This window comes from Tursiops truncatus, chromosome 9 (genome assembly GCF_011762595.2).
Source record: "Tursiops truncatus isolate mTurTru1 chromosome 9, mTurTru1.mat.Y, whole genome shotgun sequence".
NCBI classification, from domain to species: domain Eukaryota; kingdom Metazoa; phylum Chordata; class Mammalia; order Artiodactyla; family Delphinidae; genus Tursiops; species Tursiops truncatus.
The window spans coordinates 44,648,923-44,671,688 of record NC_047042.1 but is presented as its reverse complement, the minus strand read 5'-3'; the positions used below and the strand labels follow the sequence as shown (position 1 = coordinate 44,671,688).

The 22,766-nt window shown below is 35.1% G+C and overlaps 1 protein-coding gene across 9 annotated transcripts in view; it reads left to right on the top strand.

The window, feature by feature from the left end:
* MIOS (meiosis regulator for oocyte development) overlaps nucleotides 1–22,766 on the top strand; it is a 240,648-nt gene that overhangs the window by 201,834 nt on the left and 16,048 nt on the right. For 8 of the 9 annotated variants that reach the window (XR_012333955.1, XR_012333954.1, XM_073809683.1 and 5 more), the window contains 6 exons: nucleotides 8,758–9,012; nucleotides 11,755–11,924; nucleotides 14,619–14,684; nucleotides 16,254–16,412; nucleotides 20,622–20,774; nucleotides 22,436–22,640. Coding sequence is in view for 7 of the 9 variants with exons in the window: in XM_073809683.1 (XP_073665784.1) it covers nucleotides 8,758–9,012; nucleotides 11,755–11,924; nucleotides 14,619–14,684; nucleotides 16,254–16,412; nucleotides 20,622–20,774; nucleotides 22,436–22,640 (1,008 nt within the window). In the remaining 2 variants the exon portion in view is untranslated. Of the gene's footprint in view, nucleotides 1–8,757; nucleotides 9,013–11,754; nucleotides 11,925–14,618; nucleotides 14,685–16,253; nucleotides 16,413–20,621; nucleotides 20,775–22,186; nucleotides 22,224–22,435; nucleotides 22,641–22,766 lie in introns of those variants that run through there. The other variant, XM_073809684.1, reaches the window with a different exon arrangement.

The following is a 22,766-nucleotide window of genomic DNA, read 5'->3' as shown; positions in this document are numbered from 1 at the left end:
AGTCATTTTCACAATATTGATTCTTCCCATCCAAGAACATGGCATATGTCTCCATTTGTTTGTGTCATCTTTGATTTCTTTCATCAGTGTCTTATAGTTTTCTGACTACAGGTCTTTTACCTCCTTAGGTAGGTTTATTCCTAGGTATTTTATTCTTTTTGTTGCAATGGTGAATGGGTTTGTTTCCTTAATTTCTCTTTCTGAGTTTTTGTTGTTAGTGTATAGGAATGCAAGTGATTTCTGTGAATTAATTTTGTATCCTGCACCTTTACCAAATTCATTGATTAGCTCTAGTAGTCTTCTGGTGGCATCTTTAGGATTATCTGTGTATAGTATCATGTCATCTGGAAACAGTAACAGTTTTACTTCTTTTCCAATTTGTATTTCTTTTATTTCTTTCTCTTCTCTGATTGCCGTGGCTAGGACTTCCAAAACTGTTGAATAATAGTGGCGAGAGTGGACATCATTGTCTTGTTCCTGATCTTAGAGGAAATGCTTTCAGTTTTTCACCTTTGAGAATGATGTTTGCTGTGGGTTTGTCATATATGGCCTTAATTATGTTGAGGTAAGTTCCCTCTATGCCCACTTTCTGGAGGGTTTTTATCATAAATGGGTGTTGAATTTTGTCAAAAGGTTTTTTTGCATCTATTGAGATGATCATATGGTTTTTATTCTTCAATTTGTTAATATGGTGTATCACACTGATTGATTTGCATATATTGAAGAATTCTTGCATCCCTGGGATAAATCCCACTTGATCATGGTGTATGATCCTTTTAATGTGTTGTTGGATTCTGTTTGCTAGTATTTTCTTGAGGATTTTTGCATCTATATTCGTCAGTGATATTGGTCTGTAATTTTCTGTTTTTGTGATATCTTTGTCTGGTTTTGGTATCAGGGTGATGGTGGCCTCGTAGAATGAGTTTGGGAGTGTTCCTTCCTCTGCAATTTTTTGGAAGAGTTTGAGAAGGATGGATATTAGCTCTTCTTTAAATGTTTGATAGAATTCACCTGTGAAGCCATCTGGTCCTGGACTTCTGTTTGTTGGAAGATTTTTAATCACAGTTTCAATTTCAGTGCTTGTGATTGGTCTGTTCATATTTTCTACTTCTTCCTGGATAAGTCTTGGAAGGTTATAACTTTCTAAGAATTTGTCCATTTCTTCCAGGTTGTCCATTTTATTGGCATAGTGTTGCTTGTAGTAGTCTCTTAGGATGCTTTGTATTTCTGTGGTGTCCGTTGTAACTTCTCCTTTTTCATTTCTAATTTTATTGATTTGAGTCCTCTCCCTCTTTTTCTTGATGAGTCTGGCTAAAGGTTTATCAATTTTATTTATCTTCTCAAAGAACCAGCTTTTAGTTTTATTGATCTTTGCTCTTGTTTTCTTTGTTTCTGTTTCATTTATTTCTGCTCTGATCGTTATGATTTCTTTCCTTCTACTAACTTTGGGTTTTGTTTGTTCTTTCTCTAGTTCTTTTAAGTGTAAGGTTGGATTGTTTATTTGAGATTTTTCTTGTTTCTTGAGGTAGGATTGTATAGCTATAAACTTCCCTCTTAGAACTGCTTTTGCTGCATCCCATAGGTTTTGGTTCATCGTGTTTTCATTGTCATTTGTCTCTAGGTATTTTCTGATTTCCTCTATGGTTTCTTCAGTGATCTCTTGGTTATTTAGTAATCTGTTGTTTAGCCTCAGTGTGTTTGTGTTTTTTATGTTTTTTCCCTTTAATTTATTTATAACCTCATAGCGTTGTAGTCAGAAAAGATGCTTGATATGATTTCAGTTTTCTTAAATTTACTGAGGCTTGCTTTGTTACCCAAGATGTGATCTGTCCTGGAGAATGTTCTGTGTGCACTTGAGAAGAAAGTGTAATCGGCTGTTTTCAGATGGAATGTCCTATAGATATCAGTTAAATCTCTCTGCTCTATTGTGTCATTTAAAGCTTGTGTTTCCTTATTAATTTTGTGTCTGGATGATCTATCAGTTGGTGTAAGTGAAGTGTTAAAGTCCCCCACTATTATTGTGTTACTGTCGATTTCTTCTTTTATAGCTGTTAACAATTGCCTTTTGTATTGAGATGCTCCTATGTTGGGTGCATATATATTTATAATTGTTATATCTTCTTGGATTGATCTCTTGATCATTATGTAGTGTCCCTACTTGCCTGTTGTAACATTCTGTATTTTAAAATCTATTTTATCTTATATGAGTATTGCTACTCCAGCTTTCTTTTGATTTCCATTTGCATGGAATATCTTTTTCCATCCCCTCACTTTCAGTCTGTATGTGTCCCTAGGTCTGAAGTGGGTCTCTTGTCGGTAGCATATAGACAGGACTTGTTTTTGTATCCATTCAGCAAGCCTGTGTCTTTTGGTTGGAGCTTTTTTTTTTTTTTTTTGGCAGTACACGGGCCTCTCACTGTTGTGGGCTCTCCTGTTGCAGAGCATAGGCTCTGGACGCGCAGGCTCAGCAGCCATGGCTCACAGGCCCAGCCGCTCCACAGCATGTGGGATCTTCCCGGACCGGGGCGCGAACCCGTGTCCCCTGCGTTGGCAGGCAGACTCTCAACCACTGCGCCACCAGGGAAGCCCTAGTTGGAGCATTTAATCCTTTCGTATTTAAGGTAATTTTCTATATGTGTGTTCCTATGACCATTTTCTTAATTGTTTTGGGTTTGTTTTTGTAGGTCCTTTTCTTCTCTTGTGTTTCCCTCTTAGAGAAGTTCCTTTAGCATCTACTGTAGAGCTGGTTTGGTGGTGCTGAATTCTCTTAGCTTTTGCTTATCTGTAAAGCTTTGATTTCTCTGTCGAATCTGAATGAGATCCTTGCTGGGTAGAGTAATCTTGGTTGTAGGTTCTTCCTTTTCATCACTTTAAATATATTGTGCCACTCCCTTCTGGCTCATAGAGTTTCTGCTGAGAAATCAGCTGTTAACTTTATTGGAGTCCCCTTGTATGTTATTTGTTAGTTTTCCCTTGTTGTTTTTAATAATTTTTCTTTGTCTTTAATTTTTGTTGTTTGATTACTATGGGTCTTGGAGTGTTTCTCCTTGGGTTTATCCTGCCTGTAACTCTCTGCACTTCCTGGACTTGGGTGCCTATTTCCTTTCCCATGTTTGGGAAGTTTTTGACTACAGTCTCTCAAATATTTTCTTGGGTCCTTTCTCTCTCTTGTCTCCTTCTGGGACCCCTATAATGCAAATGTTGGTGCATTCAATGTTGTCCCAGAGGTCTCTTGGGCTGTCTTCATTTGTTTTCTTTCTTTTTTCTTTATTCTGTTCCATGGCAGTAATTTCCACCATTCTGTCTTCCAGTTCAGTTGTCTGTTCTTTTGCTTTAGTTATTCTGCTATTGTTTCCTTCTAGTGTATTTTTCATTTCAGTTATTGTATTGTTCATCTTTGTTTGTTCTTTTAAACATTTCTTGCATCTTCTCGATGTTTGTCTCCGTTCTTTTTCCAAGATCCTGGGTCATCTTCACTATCATTATTCTGAATTATTTTTCTGGAAGGTTGCCTGTCTCCACTTTATTTAGTTGTTTTTCTGGGGTTTTATCTTTTTCCTTTATCTGGTACATAGTCCTCTGCCTTTTTATTTTGTCTGTCTTTCTGTGAATATGGTTTTCATTCCACAGGCTGAAGGATTGTAGTTCTTCTTGCTTCTTCTGTCTGCCCTCTGTGGATGAGGCTATCTAAGAGGCTTGTGCAAGCTTCCTGATGGGAGGGACTGATCTAGCTGTACTTTGATATATTTCAGGGAAAAGCCAATACACTACCTCTGAGGAAAAGCAAGGGGGGAAAATGGAATATCTTTATATGTTTCTGGTGCAGTAGAGACAAACTGAGTATCTTGTCTTGAGTCAAGAGTAGTCTTTACCCAAACTAAAAAAGACTACTGTTGGAAAGATTATCTCATTGATAGACTTTTGGCTTTTTGTTTGGTTTGGTTTAGATATTTTGTTTCTGCAACCCAAAAAGTAAAAAGTAGGGAAATGACTGTCAAAGTTGGCAGTCCTAAGTTCCAGTCTTTTCTCTGGCCATACTTCTTTTCTAATTGAATCTCTAATAATTCAACACATAGTAAGTCAACACATTGAGCCATCTTGCCCACCATTACCTAATGCACAAGTTTATTAGAGCTAAATTTTAACTTTGGTGACAGGTAATATATAGTGAGTGCTTACTATAAATTAGACATCATACTAGTTGCTTTCTCCATGTTACTTTAATTCTTACAACTGTAATATGAGGTAAATTTATTCATTCATTCGGCAGGTATTCATTACATGCTTACTATATGCCAAGAATTCTCCTAGGAACTGGAGACATAACTGTAAACAAGATAGCTAAGTCTCTTCACTCATGGAGACTATACAAGATAGATATCATTTCTGCTCTTGGGGAGTTTACATTCTACAGTTGACCCTTAAACAAGGAGAGGGGGTAGTTAGGGTTACTGATCCCTTTTACCCCACTCAAAAATCTGTGTACTTGTATTTCTGCCTGAAAAACAAAGAAATTGATAAATGACTCATTCAAGGACAGGAAGCTGAAACAGTTTGGTAGAATCAGGACTCAAACCCTCGTTCTTTTGTTTCCACGTATTGTGATCTTTAATCGAACACTAACTTTTCCCCACATTTAGAGATCTATAAAATAAAAACACAGGTACTGTCTTTATTGAAAACTGTGTATAAGTGGACCCATGCAGTTCAAACCCATGTTGTTCAAGGGTCAAGTATACTTCAGAATATGGACAAGTAAATAGTTATAATATGAGGAAGAACAGACAATTAAGTATAGAAGAATTCATAATCTGGTTTTAGGAATTAGTGTTGGTTTCCTGCAAGAGGTAAAGGCAAAGACAGGGTTCAGACAGGGAGCAGCATATGCAGTGATCCCAGAGGAAAGGGAGCATAGCACATTCAGTATTGCAGGAACAGAGTGTGAGAGAGGACGCGAAGAGAGAATTGAGGCAGTGGGGTAACCAGGACTTAGAAATCATGGTGAGGGTTTAGGGAAATTTGTGTTTTAGAGCTGTCACTCTGTGTGTGGAATGGATTGGAGGGGATCAAGATTGATAGCAGGGACCTCAGAAGCCACAGTTATCAGGCAAGATATGATGGTGTTCTTACGAAGGTAAGTGGCAGAAGAGCTAGAGAAATGTGGATAGAGAGTGGGACAGAATTTAATTAATCGGATTCAGGGGATGGAGGGGAAGGAAAAATGAAAGCATGCTAAGACAACTGGGATAATACTAATAGCAGTTAATTAGATAGGAATAACATAGGTAGAATGCATTTGAAAATAAGAAAAGAGTTTATTTTGGGATAAATTGAATATAGCTAGATAGAGATGTCCAATGGGCAGGAAATGTAGGGTGAAGAAAGAGGTCATCCATTTTAATTAATTCTTTCAAGAAATTTGACTGTATGAAGGAGGATAAAAAGATATACAGTGATAGCAGCAGGTGAATCTGGAGTCATGGGAGGGCTTTTGTGTTGTTTTTGTTTTTAACATGGAATTGATTAAAGTGTGTTTAAATGCTGATGAGAGGAAACCTTAGAAAGAGGTTGGAAGATGCAGAGTAAAGAGGCTGAAAAGCAGAATTCCTAGGAAGGGATCCAAAGCACAGGTGAAAGATTGGCTTTACACACAGGAGGATGTACACCTACTCCACAGTAGGGAGAGGGGAAAGGTATGCAGGTTGTTTAATGTTCAGTGATCAGACACTGACAGGTTTTCCACTTGATGGCCCCTACTTTCTCAACATAGTAGGTTTGCTTGTTGAGAAGAGCAGGGAGGCTGTGGAGAGGAGATACAGAGAAGAGGAGAGAGAGTTGTCTTGAGAAATGGGAGGACTGTGGGGCAATGTTGCTTTAGCAGAAGAAAGAATAAAAGACAATGGGCCAGGAGAGTTAAGAATACTGGAAAGAGAATAGTTCATTCGTTGGTCCTTGGGATCTAACTTGGTTAGGGAGGAAAATGACAGAAGACTAATAAGTAAAGATATGAGTGGTCAAGAGATTGTGAGGTTGAGATTGTGAGCTGGAAGGCTGTGAGGTTGTGGTTAGAAAGTGGCTCTTTTGGAGAAGAAATAATTTGAAGTGTGTCTGTGATAGGAGTGGGTAGAATCTTGGAGGTGTAGGCCGGTGGAGATAAGGCTAGTTTTTTGGAAGGGCCAAGTGTTGAAATCGATCAGGAAGAAGAGAATGCATGCTCTGAGGGAATGCCTTGTACGTCTTGTGGAGCAGGGTCACAGTGTTGTCAATAGGTATAATTCCTTCTTTTAAGGTGGCAGAAAATTATATGATGTTGGTCAGCTTTCCATCCAACATGATGAAAATATTTTTCATACTTAAATGGTAAACTGATCTAGAAAGCATGTCTGTTAAGAAGAATTACTTTTAACGGGCAGAATTGCTGGGATTTAGGTTTTTAAGAACAAAAATGTTCTTATAAACACTGGATAAAATTACTGCTTTGTTATTATATAGATGTAAAAATGCAACAAACTTATAACTACAGGTAGCATAGTGTTTGCTTGATGTAGTATTTGAAACAAAAAAATATTTTAAATGTTTTTTAATGTTTAAGTGAACTTGTTTCACTTGTTTCCCTCACAACCATCATAAAACATTGATTTTATTATTTATATATAGAGTAGTCTCAAATTTTGGGGATACAGTCTTGTCACTTTAGTATTACATAATGTGTATAAATAGATTTAAATTAATCATATTTAAAAATTTATGCATACTAAAAATCATAATATGACTGTACTTAAAAACCCACAGTAATATCACATTGCTTATTTGATAACCTGAATTTCTTGTAGCATAGTTATTAAGCAGTGGGAAGGTCTCTGAGCAGCCAAAATAATGTGACACAGTATCCATGCACTTGCAGGATACTTTTCCACCTCCTAGCACTGAACTCTTTGGATTCATACACACTGATCTCTATTCCATGATGCAATTTCTAGAAAATAAAAACTCTAAGAGACTAGAAATTATTAAGCTGTGAGGAATTGTTTAACAAATAAATTGCTTTTTGTTCACCTGCTTAAATTTTTACCGTTAATTAAATAATATCATCAGTACTGAATCCAAAATTTATACAGGAGATAAGAAAGTAAATACCTTATAGTACATCTGCAGCTTGTTCTACATGAAATTTAATGACTACATACTATTTAAACAGTTTAAATTTGTTATTCAGAATAAAAAGTCTTCTTTAATTTTTAACGTGTTTTATTAACTTTATCATTTAATTCTAAGTTTTCTCAGAGTTCTTAAAATCTCACTTTCATAAACTATAAGTGATTTTGTCTTCACTGACTTCCCTCATGGTTGCATATAGAGCAGCACGGTTCCTCTTTTTGATGTGCAGGTATTCTCTTTATTTTTTCTTTTTTTTGTCTGCCTTGGGTCTTCGTTGCTGTGCGTGGGCTTTCTCTAGTTGCAGTGAGTGGGGCCTACTCTTTGTTGCAGTGTTCGGGTTTCTTATTGTGATGGCTTCTTTTGTTGCGGAGCACGGGCTCTAGGTATGCGGGCTTCAGTAACTGTGGCTCGTGGGGTCTAGAGCGCAGGCTCAGTAGTTGTGGCGCACGGGCTTAGTTGCTCTGTGGCATGTGGGATCTTTCCGGACCATGGAGTGAACCCGTGTCCCCTGCATTGGCAGGCAGATTCTAAACCACTGCGCCACCAGGGAAGTCCCTACAAATGTATAATTACTGTATTATATGTAACTGTATAAATGTAGGATGCTGTAAATTACAAGTGTAAATTACTACTAATAAAAGACATTTGTAATGTTGGACATTCTTGCTTCCTAATTCAGTTTATTCTGAAAATCCTTTTCGTTAAAATAAGAACAAATAATTGACAATTTTGATGGTAAAACTTTCTAGAACTTTTAAGAATTTGAGTTGCAATTAATAGAGTCCTTAAGTTTCATCTTTCTTTTACCTTAATTTGGCACCAAGTATCATCTTACGTGAAATTATCCTCCCGTTAGGATCAGCTGCCTTGATTGCAGCTGTAATGTACAAGAATTATTTAAATTCCTTGTGAAAAGAAAATGAGGCCCTAAAGTCTCCTGGTTTAGTAAGGGGGGAGAACCTTCAAATAATTCCTGTTGTATTTTAGCTTAGTACTTAACATTTCAAAGTACTTTGATGTTTTTGATCTCATTTTTTTCATATAGATGTATGTATTCATACATAGAGTGGCAGAAGGGGGAGGGAGAGAGTGTGAGTATCGAATCTCAAACACTGGGGATACCTTTCAAATAAAAAAAGAAAAGATGCCAGCCCTTTTGGAGCGTATGTTCTAGTAAGAGCTTATGTTCTAGTAGGAGAAGAGATAAGACTGAAAATAAATTAAATAAAATATGGGAGCTTATGTTAGTGCTAAAGGACATAGAGGAACCAATGGTTAGTTAGATAATACAGGTGGCACCCTATTTTAGATTAGGTGGTCAGGGAGGCTGCTCTGAAGCAGTGACTCACATAGCCACCCATCAAGCATTGACTGTTAGTCCCACAGCTCTTTCTGGTAACTCGGGGAAGTTTGTACTTAGCAACATGTAAAATGTGTTTTGTTTGTGGCATGTTTTATACTTATGCTATCATGAAATTGTGGCTGAGAAGCTGAATATTTAAAATCTAATGTTGAAATAGTCCTATGTAAAACTGACTTATTTTCCAAACACATTTCAAAAACTAATAAACAATAATATAAAGATGTTTTTCTTTTTAGGAATGGTAGAAAGCAGCAGACATAATTGGAGTGGGTTGGATAAGCAAACTGATATTCAGAATTTAAATGAAGAGAGAATCTTAGCTTTACAGCTTTGTGGGTGGATAAAGAAAGGAACGGATGTCGACGTGGGGCCATTTTTGAACTCCCTTGTACAAGAAGGGGAATGGGAGAGAGCTGCCGCTGTGGCATTGTTCAACTTGGATATTCGACGAGCAATCCAGATCCTGAATGAAGGGGCATCTTCAGAAAAAGGTATTGGGTTATATAGTAAGATATTTGCCGTTCATAGAATCCTTGAAAGAAAAGATGCTGATAATTGTTAAAACTCTAATCAATATTTTTGGTAAATTTTTTTGAAAGAGAAATTAGCACAGAACTGTGTCTATTAAAGTAAATGTTTAGTCCATCCCTTTTGTTTATTGAAAAAGGAAATGTCTTAATTGTCTTCTTAATATTATAAGGAATACTCAAGTGTGTTCATTTCAGTGTTCTTTCCTTGAAGATAGTTCACATACATTTAAAAAATGTATTTTCTTGGAGATTAGGACTACTTTAGTTTGCAGGCATTTTTATGGCAAACATTTGAGTGTATTTTAGTTTATGCTTTATTTTTTGTATGGTTTTTGGTTGACTTTTAGGAAACTGAATGACACTTTTAGTTAGACTAACATAGATTCTTATAAAAATCATACTTTGATATGCAAAAGTGTTTCTACTTGAGTCTGCTGATTTGAACATAGTTTCCATTTAATATTTTTTTGAAAAAGAAGAAACAAAGATATGTGATAAAGTTTTCACCCTGACATTTTGCAAGAGAAAACTCAGAGAAATAAATCTTAATCCAGGAATTCAGTTTTTTTCTTATTGGGAATATTTCACTTCAAGATGTATATATACCTATCAGTTTTTAATACACCCGGCCGAATTATTTATGAGTATTCAGAATACTTAGTTTTTATTTGCTGGTCCATTTTGAAGCTACTACAGTTCTGTGGTACCATAGGAAAAACACCTGAAATTAACTGTAATATATTTACTTGCAGTCTAAAAGTTGAAAAAGCTAATGTTTTGCCCAGATTGCCCTCTTTTCCTTTAGTTTTGCTCTAGCATAAGTCTTCCCCATTTGAGAGTGCAGTAGAAGATATGTGGTGATGGAAAAAAGAATTGATATTTAAAGCCATTTCTAATTCTAATTTTACTATGACCTTAGAGCATGATAATCCTTGTCTTGTGTACCTGGAAAATTTGGTGTTAGATTTAAACACCCATACTAACAATAGGGGAAAAGTATCTTTTCAGTGATTTGAATAACCTGATTGAGGACTGGAGAAAAGATTTCTGTGAATCAAATATTCCTTTCCATTTGGAGATAAATTGTTCTAAGCAGGATTCAAAGAAGATATTCCTTTGTTGTTGTTTCTTAATGTTAAAGTCAGAAAGAGTAAAACAAATACCGTATGCTAACACATATATTTGGAATCTAAAACAAAAAAAAAGGTTCTGAAGAACCTAGGGGCAGGACAGGAATAAAGATGCAGGCATAGAGAATGGAGTTAAGGACATGGGGAGGGGGAAGGGTAAGCTGGGGACGAAGTGAGAGAGTGGCATGGACATATATATACTACCAAATGTAAAATAGATAGCTAGTGGGAAGCAGCCGCATAGCACAGGGAGATCAGCTGCATAGCACAGGGAGATCAGCTCGGTGCTTTGTGACCACCTAGAGGGTGGGATAGGGAGGGTGGCAGGGAGATGCAAGAGGGAGGAGAAATGGGGATATATGTATATGTATAGCTGATTCACTTTGTTATAAAGCAGAAACTAACACACCATTGTAAAGCAATTATACTCCAATAAAGATGTTAAAAAAATGAAAGGAAGGGAGGGAGGGAAGGAGGGAGAGAGAGAGAGGGGGGAGAGAGAGAAGGAAAGGAAAGAAGGAAAGAAAAAGAGCGGGGTGGGGGGAGAGAGAGAGAAAGAAAGAGGAAGAAAGAAGGGAAGAAAGAAAAAAGACTTTAACAGAATAAGCACAGGAAGCAGGCACAAAATAACTTGGGGAAAATGTTTATAGAAATGAGGAACAGGCTATTAAGAACATAAAGTGGGAAATGCTGTTTTATTTGGAAAAAAAAGAGTAAATGATTAGGATCAAGAAACCTAATAAAGTTGCTATAATAAATGTAGAAAACACTTAAGAGTAAAAGCTAAAGATGAATTTAATTTTCTCTTTTGAAGCTAAACTTAATGTTAGATGGCTAGGCAGCCGTAGGGCTGACTGCCAGGCTAGCAGCTCATCAGCAGCCGTATAAACTGCTAAGAACAAATGTTTAAAAGACTATCGGTAACAAATGCTTTGTTGCAATTATGTCTAAATACAGTTCTGTGATCATTCTGATAGTTAATTTTTCCTGGAAAAATTAAAAGTATAATACTATAATAATAGTTAATTTGGTCCTAGAAAAATTAAAAGTATAATACTATAATAAGAACGCTGAAATATTGGCTTTCAGTACTTTGCTGATAAAACATATACATAAGCATGAGCATTATATATGTAGGAATAGGAAAACAAATGATTTTGAAAATTGTAGTCCTGAGATACAATAATATTTACTATCAACACTTTGAAACATCTCCACATAAATTAACTTGTTCATGAAGTTGGCAATGATTCTGATAGTATTGCTTCACTACTCTTCATTTAGGTCCTAAGCTAACATACTGTGTAGGAATCTGTCTGGGATGAAAACTTGAGAATTAAAAGATGTGCTTGTCCTGCACAGGATTTGCAATATGGGTAGAAGTTTTATAAAAATGGAAATTTTTGCTTGTGGTTCTTGCCAGATATTCTAGTCTGTGTCAAAACCCTTATTCTAATGGTCTTATTTTTCTGGGGGGCAAATTCACCCTCTGATCTTTATTTGTTATGGTTGAAGAACTAGGAGACATTAAGCTTTTGATTACTTTGATTAGCTGTCTCTTTTTAATATGCAGGTGATCTGAATCTTAATGTGGTAGCAATGGCTTTATCGGGTTATACAGATGAGAAGAACTCACTTTGGAGAGAAATGTGCAGCACTTTACGATTACAGTTAAACAACCCGTATCTGTGTGTCATGTTTGCATTTCTGACAAGTGAAACAGGATCTTATGATGGAGTATTGGTAAGCTAATTTCTGTTTCATGAGACTCTCCTTTTAAGATAGGAGTTTTTAATCTAATTTTGTTAAAATTTTCAAATGTCAGTTGCATAAAATAATGTCATATTTCGATGCATTTTATATTGTTTAAAATAAGGTATCTTAAACATTTGGAGTTAGCCGATAGCAAACTGAACTTGATTTTTTTTTAATGGTTTTAATGATATAATTTACGGACATTGGAGGAATAAGATTTTATCCTTTAGCTTAGGAACTGAGCTCTAGAACTCTACAACTATAGGAACATGCATATTATATTGAAATATAATCTTTTAAATGTGTGTATGATGTTTTTGTTTTTGGCTTTTTTCTTAATTAAGTAAATCAATACATGATCAGTTATGGTCAGGATAACCATGTATCTTGTCTGAGTTAGTATTTGTCATTCACAGACATGTACCAGATTGGAGGATAAATTATATGATCACACTACTTACAGTGGACTATTTTATTTTTTCACTATTTGGTCTTTTCATTGCTTTTTGTTTTTTCTTTTCCTCTCCTGCTTTAATCACTTATGAACACATCACCAAATAGGTTCTTTATCACAAAGTGCAGAAAGAAAGAAGTGAGGGTTGCTTATCAGTTTTAGTTATTGGGTTTTAAGCTTCACCTTAGTCCCACAACTTTCTTGGCATTTGTTGGGCTTCTTTCTAGCCCTGAGAAGAACCTTCTAAGGCAAAATGTATTTCTATTTTTTTTTTTGCAATTGTAGCATTTATTGGGTTGGCTAAAAAGTTTGTTCATTTTTTTCTGTAAGATGGCTCTAGTAGCACTTTTAACTTCATTCGAAACAATTTTGTTCGATTGTATTGTGACTGTAATAGGCACCTGGAACAGTTCTTAGTTCAAAAAGATAAAAAGTTTTGGGAAGATGGAATTATGAAGTTGCCTGAAAAATGGCAGAAGGTAGTAGAACAAAATAGTGAATACATTGTTCAATAAAGTTCTTGGTGAAAATGAAAAATGTGTCAACTTTTACTTAAAAACTGAGGGAACTTTTTGGCCAACCCAATATTATAAAATACACATTGATAATTGATTTAAATGTCAGTTCCAAAGAATTTATAAAAACATGTATTTTATTGAGATAAATGAATGAATATGTTAATAAATGTTGTTAGTGTCCATTTTGACAATTCTGTATGTGTTTTGTTCATTACTTTTAACGAATTACTATTGAACCTTTCTAACCACTTCAGATTAATATCCAAGAGCATGTTGGGGTTTTTTTGTTTTGTTTTTACAATTATTACTCTCTGTTGTTAAACAGAAGACTTTAAATGTTGCATCTTGAAGAAATAAAATGATACTTTTAGGAAGTGGTAGAGGACAATGAAGACTAGAAAAAGAAATGGATTGTTCAGATTTTAAATTGATAGAGAAGTATATTGTCTAAATGTTAAACTTCTGTATTTTCAATTAAGTGACCTATTAAAAATACCTTCTTTTCTTACACCTAAATAAGTAAGGGATATCATATCTTGAGTAGGAAGTTTATATTGATATTTCCAGGCTGTTTCAGAAGTGTCCCTGATTATACTTTATATGTAAATAATGATAATTATCATTGTTCTTTTTAAAAAATTATTAAGTTATAGTAATCTAGTGAAAAGTTTTGAATTGGGAAATCAGAAGGTAAAGGTCTGAGTCCTTGCTCTGCCACAGTTACCTTAGCTGGTCAGTTAACTTTTGGGGGTTTTAGTTTTTTCAGCTGTAAAATGGGACAGAGAATATTTATAACTCTTTCCAGATCAAAATTGTAATACATGCAACATAGTCTAAGAGTTAAATCTAATTTGTATGAAATATATCCCCTTTTTAGGGCAGAACCATATTTTATAATTGAGAAAACACACTAAGGTATCAACTGAAGTGAACTTACGTTTAAAGGAGGAAAACTATATTTCATGGAAGACTTCAGTGGAAATAGGATCCTTTATCTACCCTTAAACTATTTTTTACTTATCACAAAATTAATTGTATCTTTCTACATTTATAGTAAACACTTTTCAAAATAGTATTTTACATTATTGACAAGTATACAAAAATTTAAGAATTTATCATAATGCCTCTTATTTTGCCACAAACCACCTATATAAGAGTATTTTACAATAGCCACAAAAGTGTGTCTATTTACTTATAAAGTATGTTTTAAAATTTTGTGTTTAGAAACATGTATTGATATTCTTTCTAAATCCTGAGCTGGTATATTTACTGGTCATTCATAGATTTCCTAGACTTGTTGATTAACTTAAAAGCCAAGGAAAGATTTCCTCAGTTTCACTAAAATTAATTTCTATGATGAAAGGACTACATGGCATCTTAAATTTGATAAACTGTTCACCATTGCTTCTGTTTTATGTTAAAGTTATATAAGACAGAACTGGAATTGTTTTAAACTAAATTGGTCAGTTTAAGAGGTAAATCTTTACTTTCTACGGACAATAACCTTAACACTGAGTTTCCTGAGAGTTACATTAAGAAAAACATCTTAGGTGATCAGTGGCTCTGCCAGTATATACACCTATTAATACATTTGAACCTATTAATACATTTGAAAATCAAAATATATATTAGGTATAAAATACCTAGTCTGCAAAAATTTATAACTCATAGCACCCGAAAGTAACTCCTTGCTTTTTCTCTTCTTTTCAGTATGAAAACAAAGTTGCGGTACGTGACAGAGTGGCATTTGCTTGTAAATTTCTTAGTGATAGTCAGGTAAGAACTGATTTAATTCCATATTTAAAGTGATTAATATTTACTGTCAGGCTTCCCTGGCGGCGCAGTGGTTGGGAGTCCACCTGCTGATGCAGGGGACACGGGTTCGTGCCCCGGTCCGGGAAGATCCCACATGCCACGGAGCGGCTGGGCCCATGAGCCATGGCCGCTGAGCCTGCGCATCCGGAGCCTGTGCTCCGCAACGGGAGAGGCCACAATAGTGAGAGGCCCGCGTACCGCAAAAAAATATATATATATATTTACTGTCACTGGATTAAGAAACTAATCTTTATGTATAAATATGTATCTGTGAGGTTTATATATAAATTCTTCTAAAAAGTGAGGTAATAATTTCTTATTAGATTGAGCTATTATAAACATGTATCATACCTAAGTTTACTTATTTAAGAATGCTGATTTAACAAGGACCTACTGTATAGCACAGGGAACTATACTCAATATCTTGTAATAATTTATAAGGGAAAATAATCTGAAAAAGGATAGATATATATGTGTATAACTGAATCACTTTGCTGTACACCTGAAACTAAAAACATTGTAAACCAACTATACTTAAAAAAATGCTGACTTAATATTTTAGTTTATTTTTGCTGTGGTGAGTGAGATTAATCAGTAGATAAAGATGTTAAACTCACCTCTTAGTGATGCTATCAAAGGATTCCTTCAGTTTTTAATACAATAAACAGCTAGTAGGTGAATATGCTATGTAGATAGTGAGAGAGAAATGCACATAAGCAACTAGTAATATGTTGTGCTGAGTACTACAATAATGAGGAAGTGCTGGGGAACATAAAGCCATCTTGGCTAGAGTTTGGGGTAGGATAAAGTCAGGCAAGACCTTATAAGAAATGGTTTGTTTTTGTGTTTGTTTAGGATAAGATTGTAAAGCTTTATAGATCAAAAAGCTTTATAGATCAAAATCCCAAAAGAGATTTACAAGTTCTTTTTTTTAAATTTTATTGAAGTACTGTTGTTTTACAGTGTTGCATTAATTTCTGCTATACAGCAAAGTGACTCAGTTATACCTATATGTATTCCTTTTCATATTGTTTTCCATTATGGTTTATCACAGGAGGATATTGAATATAGTTTCCTGAGCTATACAGTAGGACCTTAATGTTTATCCATCCTATATATAATACAAGAAATGGTTATTGTTGGTAATCTTGAAGTTCCCTTCCAACTCAGATTCTGTGACTTTATTACTTCGTACTGTATAATAGACATCAATAACTTTGCAAAATAATAAGGACAGTTCTCTTTAAATTTAAAATAGTAAACCCTCTGTGGATCTTTTATAGAACAATTATCAAAAGATAGTAAATACCTTGCCTTTTTAAAAAAATATTTTAAATGATCATGAATGCTGTATTGTAATTTATAATAGATGCAGACTTCTTAGAGATCACATATCTAGATTTTTACATGGGCTTTTGTTTTAAACTGTTTTCCCTTAAGAGTAAAATTGTTTCAAATGTAGAATTTATGAAGCAGAAAATACAAATAGTCAAATGGATTGCTTTAGAAAAATCACTTTGAATTTTCCAGTTAAATAGGTACATCGAAAAGTTGACCAATGAAATGAAAGAGGCTGGAAATTTGGAAGGAATACTGCTTACAGGCCTTACTAAAGATGGAGTGGACTTAATGGAGAGTTATGTTGACCGAACTGGAGATGTACAAACAGCAAGTTACTGCATGTTACAGGTTAGCGCAACCTGGTGGCAGCAATATTTTAAGGAAAAAAAAAATGCTTAGCCTTCTGTATTTTCTTCCCTCACTGAGTGGATATGCCCTGTTGCTTGCTGACGATCTTTAGAAGACGTTTAGCTTTAAATCACTTGATCTACAGGACTTCTGCCTTACCTTACATCCCTAAGTCTCCTGCATTGGGTTATCTGGGTTTTCCTTTCACTTTGAGAAGTGTCAGTCTTGAATTTATGTAAAGCTCAAACGGAGCAGAGACACCTCTCTTCGTTTTCTCCAGTTGTTGACAGAACAACACCTTCTACAAAGAGATTGCCTTTCCCAGATCTGAATTACTATACATTTTTCTTGAAATACAGAAGGCAAGTTGCACACAGCTCTCTTAATTCTCATTATTCCCTTTTATTATCTCATTTCCTCATTTATTAAATGGGCATGATTTGCTATAATTGGTCATCTATTTTCTCTCAGTTTTTACTGTCCAGTGGTTAAAAATGGATTCCTGGCAAAGATTCCCTACTACTTTGCTTTTGTTGGAAATATGGTGACATTTTAGAGCTTTTTCCTGAGATTTCCTGTGGCCCTCCAGCTAATCTTATCCTTCTTAGTGTTCTCTTTCCTGTCCTTATCCTTTTATACAATATGATAGCATGCTGCATACTGGCTAAGCAAAGTAAAATGCCCCCTTCCGCCACCCTACCTTCTTATGAACAAAAGTAGATATTGATTGGCCCACAAACCACAATGTAAACTTACCCTAAGGTAACAGGCCACTGACCATGGAAGAAAAGGTGTCCTTCTATAGCATAAGGTATCATTGTTTTCTTACTGAAATGAGTTCACATTTGTTAAACCAAGCTGTAGATGTATCGCTATGGAATGCAAATGGTCAGTAACCTCTTAACAAGGTTTATAAAATACATTTAAAATGCGGTGTGTAGGGCTTCCCTGGTGGCGCAGTGGTTGAGAGTCTGCCTGCTGATGCAGGGGACACGGGTTTGTGCCCCGGTCCGGGAAGATCCCACATGCCGCGGAGAGGCTGGGCCCGTGAGCCATGGCCGCTGGGCCTGCGCATCCGGAGCCTGTGCTCCGCAACGGGAGAGGCCACAGCGGTGAGAGGGCTGTGGCGTGTAATTGAATCCATTTCCATAAAATGGAAAATGTGGCATGTAATTGAATCTTGCTTTAAAAAAAAATCTAGTCTGATGATCAGCTGCCTTTGAATTGAGAAGTTCCCTCCATTTATATTTATATGGTCAAGATTTAGTCTATCATCTTGCTATTAGTTTTCTATTTTGCTTTTTCTTCTTCCTTTTGTTTTTCTGTTCCTTTCTTGCCTTCTTTTGGGCTAATTGAATATTTTAGTATTTCACTTTATCTATTAGCTTTTTAGCTATACCCCTTTTCATTATCTTCTTCTTTTGAGTAGTTGCTATAGGTCTAACAATATGCATCCTTAACTCATCAGTCAGCATTTTACCTCCTCTTACTTTACATTTCACACCTGATACATCATGCTTCCTACTTCACCTTTTCTCTTTCTTACCTCACACCTGACACTTTCCGCTTTTTGCTTCATATTTCATGTTACAACAGTGTAATTCCATTTACAAATCCCCCTCCTTTGTCCTATTGTCTTGTATTTTGCTTCTACATCCATTGTAAACTCCAACTTAGTGTTATTATTTTTGCTTTGAACAGTCAGTTGTCTTTTATGTAAATTATGTGAAGAATGAAAACATGGGCTTTTATATTTATTATTTACCATGCCTGGTACTGTTTATTCCTTACCAGAGACTCAAATTCCATCTCATATTGTTTCCCTTTGGTCTTTCTCTTTAGCATTTCTTATAGTTCACATTTACTGGGGACAGATTCTCTCAGCCTACTTTTAATTGAAAATGTCTATTTCATTCATTTTCTTTCAGCATTTCAAAGACGTGGTTTCACAGTGTTCTGGCCTCCATTGTTTCTGATGAGAAGTCACATATTACTATCCTTGGTTTCCCTATGTAATGCTTCATTTTTCCTTGGGCTGCTTTCAAGATTTTCTTTTGAAGCGTAGTTGTGGTTCTTTTTATCCTGCTTGTGATTCACTGAGGTTCTTGGATCTGCAAGTCAGTGTTTTTCATCAGATTTGGGAAGTCTTCAAGCATTATTTCTCTAAATATTTTTTTCTGCCTCAATCTCATTCCCCTTCTTGGACTATTACTGCACGTATATTAAACCATTTGATATTGTCCCACAGATATCTGAGGCTCTGTTTACTTTCCTTTCATCTTTTTTCTTCTGTTCTTCAAATTGGATAAATTCTTTTGATTTGTTAATTGGTTATTCTGTCACCTTCTATCTGATGTTAGGTTTTCCAGGGAATTCTTTAATTTAAGTTATTGTACTTTTTAGTTCCAGAGTCTCCATTTTTTGATAGTTTATATTTTTCAGCTCAGAGCCCTATCTGTTTACTAATTAAAACACTATTTTCCCCTAAGTCTGAATAATAGCTGCATTTAGATCTTTACTTACTCTAACATAAGGGCTATTTAAGGTTTAGTTCTATTGACTGCTTTTTTCCTTTACTTTGAAACACATTTACCTGTTTCTTTATATGTCTAGTGATTTTTTTATTGAATACTGGCCATTGTTTGCAGTATATTATAGACATCTAGGTTCCTCTCCTTTTTTCTGAAGAATGTTGTTTAATGCTTTTGGAAGTTTAGTTACTTGCTGATCACTTAGGTCTTACATTTTGTTACTGTGGGAAGCCCATGGCATTTCCCAAGCTCTTCTAATTTTAATTTGGTCAGACTTAATCTCTGAACTGTTTTCTCTGTAGACTTTTTCAGACCTTGATTTTAAGTTTTATTGGGGCGGTTCTAGAGAAGACTTACCAAATATTGACCAGATTATTTCGTAGTTTATCCTCACTGCCGTGGAAGGGGAAAGAGTGGGGTATGAAGATTTCTGATTTTTCTGTGAATTTTCTTTTTAAATCAGGGATTGTATTATACTTTAGTACTTAGTTCTGCCTAGTTGGTCATAATTAGGACTGTAGTAGTTTATTTTTTAAGAAATGAAGTTGTCAACTATGAGTTTTTCACATGTTCTTTTAGCTAAATTTAACTCTAGTAATTGAAATTAATACTTAATTACTAGGTGAAAGATATGCTTCTATTTTGATGGAATGTCTAAAGGTAGATTGTCTTTATTAGCTGTTATAGGTTTCTTCCCTTTTTCCATAAGATGCATGCTAAGTTGCCTCTGACATTTTACTTTCTCTGTGGCCCCCAAACAGAACTGGAAAAACTTGGCTTTAAATTAATGGCCGTAGCATCATGGGAGGTAGAGGCTTTCTCTACTTTCTTCATCATGTGAAGATAAGGACAATATCCTCAACAGAGCTAAAAGCATTCTGCGAAAACCCAAAGCAAGCGTAGGTGAAATGTGGAATGTCACAGCTGCCAGGGAAAATACAGCTCTAGGAAAAGTCTTAGTGGCAAAAAAATTGAAGTTCTTAATGAGAAGGAATCTAAAGTAAATTTAAGGAAAAGGAATTGTTCCTTTTCACTGTGGCCTAGGGGCAAAAGAACTAAAAATTTTTGGTTCAGGGTTGGTTTTTTTCTTTCTTTCTTCTTTTTTTTTTTTTTAATTTGAAGGTGATAAATATATGTTTTAATTGAAGGTGAGGGAGAGAATAGGCAGTTTTAACTTTTAGATAAATAGGTATACAAAAATAGCATCTTAATCCACAATACATTGCTAGATATGAAGGACCAAGCTCAGTATTATTTTTAAATGTGATTGAGCAATTTTGGTGTGTATTTAGATGAGATAGTAAATATATTTTCTGAACCTAGAGGTTTTAATTGTTGCGACAAAAAACATTTGCGTCTTTTTTTATTGCATTCAACTAGGAAGGTGAATTGATTGCTCTTAGGTATTTACACCTAAATAAGAGGTAGAAAATTACATTTCCCTGGCAGGATATAATGGTATATACAGTGCATATTTATGTCGTTGGTAGAGGCCAGCTTAAAGTAAATTAATGAAGCTTCCATCAGTTATTTTATCTGTATCCTCATTAGGAGCCAGCTTTTGGCAAAAAAAGAGGCCTGTTTCTTCCCATATGACACATACTCGCGTGTTGCCTAGAATCTTCAGGCTTACCCAGGAAAATTTTAAAAACTGAAATAATTCATGTTTTCTTTTTAGGGCTCTCCCTTAGATGTTCTTAAAGATGAAAGAGTTCAGTACTGGATTGAGAATTATAGAAATTTATTAGATGCCTGGAGGTTTTGGCACAAACGAGCTGAATTTGATATTCACAGGAGTAAGTTGGATCCCAGTTCTAAGCCTTTAGCACAGGTAAGTACATTGTTTTGGAGAGAATCAAATTGTAACATGTACCTAATAGCCCAGCCAAAAAATAGAAGTGTTTACAGCATGTTATATAGGGTAAATTGAGGGTTCAATTTAATAAATTGTTATCAATATACTCATTCTTTTGCTCATGTTGAGTTCCCATGTCTTTATCTATCCCAGAGTGCACTTTGTCCTTAATCTTCCTGTTTTTTCGATCGTGCCACTTCCTAACAATCATCTCAGTGACTTGGGCTTTAGTCTGACACAGAGCAAACCACAGCAGGTCTAGAGCATCTTAGGCAAACCTAAATCAGTCCTAGGGTTGTCCAAGGATTTCTAATACATTCCAAGATCTTTCAGAATCTAAACTAGTGTATGTTCTTACACATTCCACTTACATATTGACACTTTCTTCACTGTTATATGTAATAAGGCAGGAGTTGTTTCTTTAACAGTATATATATATATATATATATATATAGATATAGATATATATGTATGTATATATGTCTAATTAGACATAGAAATTTATTTTTCTCTAAGCAGTAGTTTAAAAAAACATGAGATCAGCACTGTATATAAAATAAACAACAAGGATTTACTGTATAGCATAGGGAATATATTTGCTGTTTTGTTATAATCTATAATGGAAAAGAATCTGAAAAAGTATATATATAACTGAATAACTTTGCTGTACACCTAAAACTAACACAGTATTGTAAGTCAACTATACTTCAATTAAAAAAAAGCAACATGGGCTTCCCTGGTGGCACAGTTGTTGAGAGTCCGCCTGCTGATGCAGGGTACACGGGTTCGTGCCCTGATCCGGGAAGATCCCACATGCCACGGAGCGGCTGGGCCCGTGAGCCATGGTCGCTGAGCCTGTGCGTCCGGAGCCTGTGCTCCGCAATGAGAGAGGCCACAGCAGTGAGAGGCCCGCGTACCGCAAAAAAAAAAAAAAAGCAACGTGAGATCAATTATTACATAAAGCACTTGACGTGAAATCACTGTGTCTGAGTTCAGACGTTAAATATCAGGTATATGCTCCATGTGAGCACTGGATGGTGCTATTTTCTTATTTTAGAAATTTGAGAAATTACTGTTTGTATTAAAACAACCTGAGTATTAATCAAATAGCAGTACATGATAATATTTGTTACTAATCTATATCATAAGTGTTCAAGAGTCTAGGAGTTTAATATAAAGGCGTAATGAACAGTTTATATTTCTATTATTCTAAAGTTTTAGCTATTATAGGATCCTTAATTCCTTTTTATCTTAGGAAATGAGAGTTTTATTTACAAGAAAATTTTGTTTAGGAGATAATATCATTGAACTTGGTATCAAAAGTCATAATGGGATATTTTGTAATGTCCCAGGGTGAACTCTAAAATCCTTGTTATTTTTTTCTGTAGATCACAGTGATGTTAGGAAGAATATAACTAAACAAAGGTAACAGAGAAGAAGTATTCAAATAATATAACTGCTAAGTGGAAGTCTTAAATGAGAGCTCATCAACTTAGCAGATAAATTATTTTATAATACACAATAAAATTTAAAAATTATTTAAAAGTAATTTGTTAAGATCAGACTTTGATTATTTTATATTTATTTTATTCATAAAGTTTGCATTATATTTATTTCTCCTTTCATTTGTTTTATAGGTGTTTGTGAGTTGCAATTTTTGTGGAAAGTCTATCTCCTACAGCTGCTCAACTGTGCCCCATCAGGGCAGAGGTTTTAGTCAGTATGGTGTCAGTGGCTCACCAACAAAATCTAAAGTCACAAGTTGCCCTGGCTGTCGAAAACCCCTTCCTCGATGTGCACTTTGCCTCATCAATATGGGAACACCTGTTTCTAGTTGTCCTGGTATGACATAATTCTACAGTATACTTTTTGGAGCTGAAATTGTTTCTACATAATTGATTTAATGTTGTAAATAAAAGACATACCCGCTTGAGTTTATATTATTTCTAAGAGCAAGCCACTTTGCTG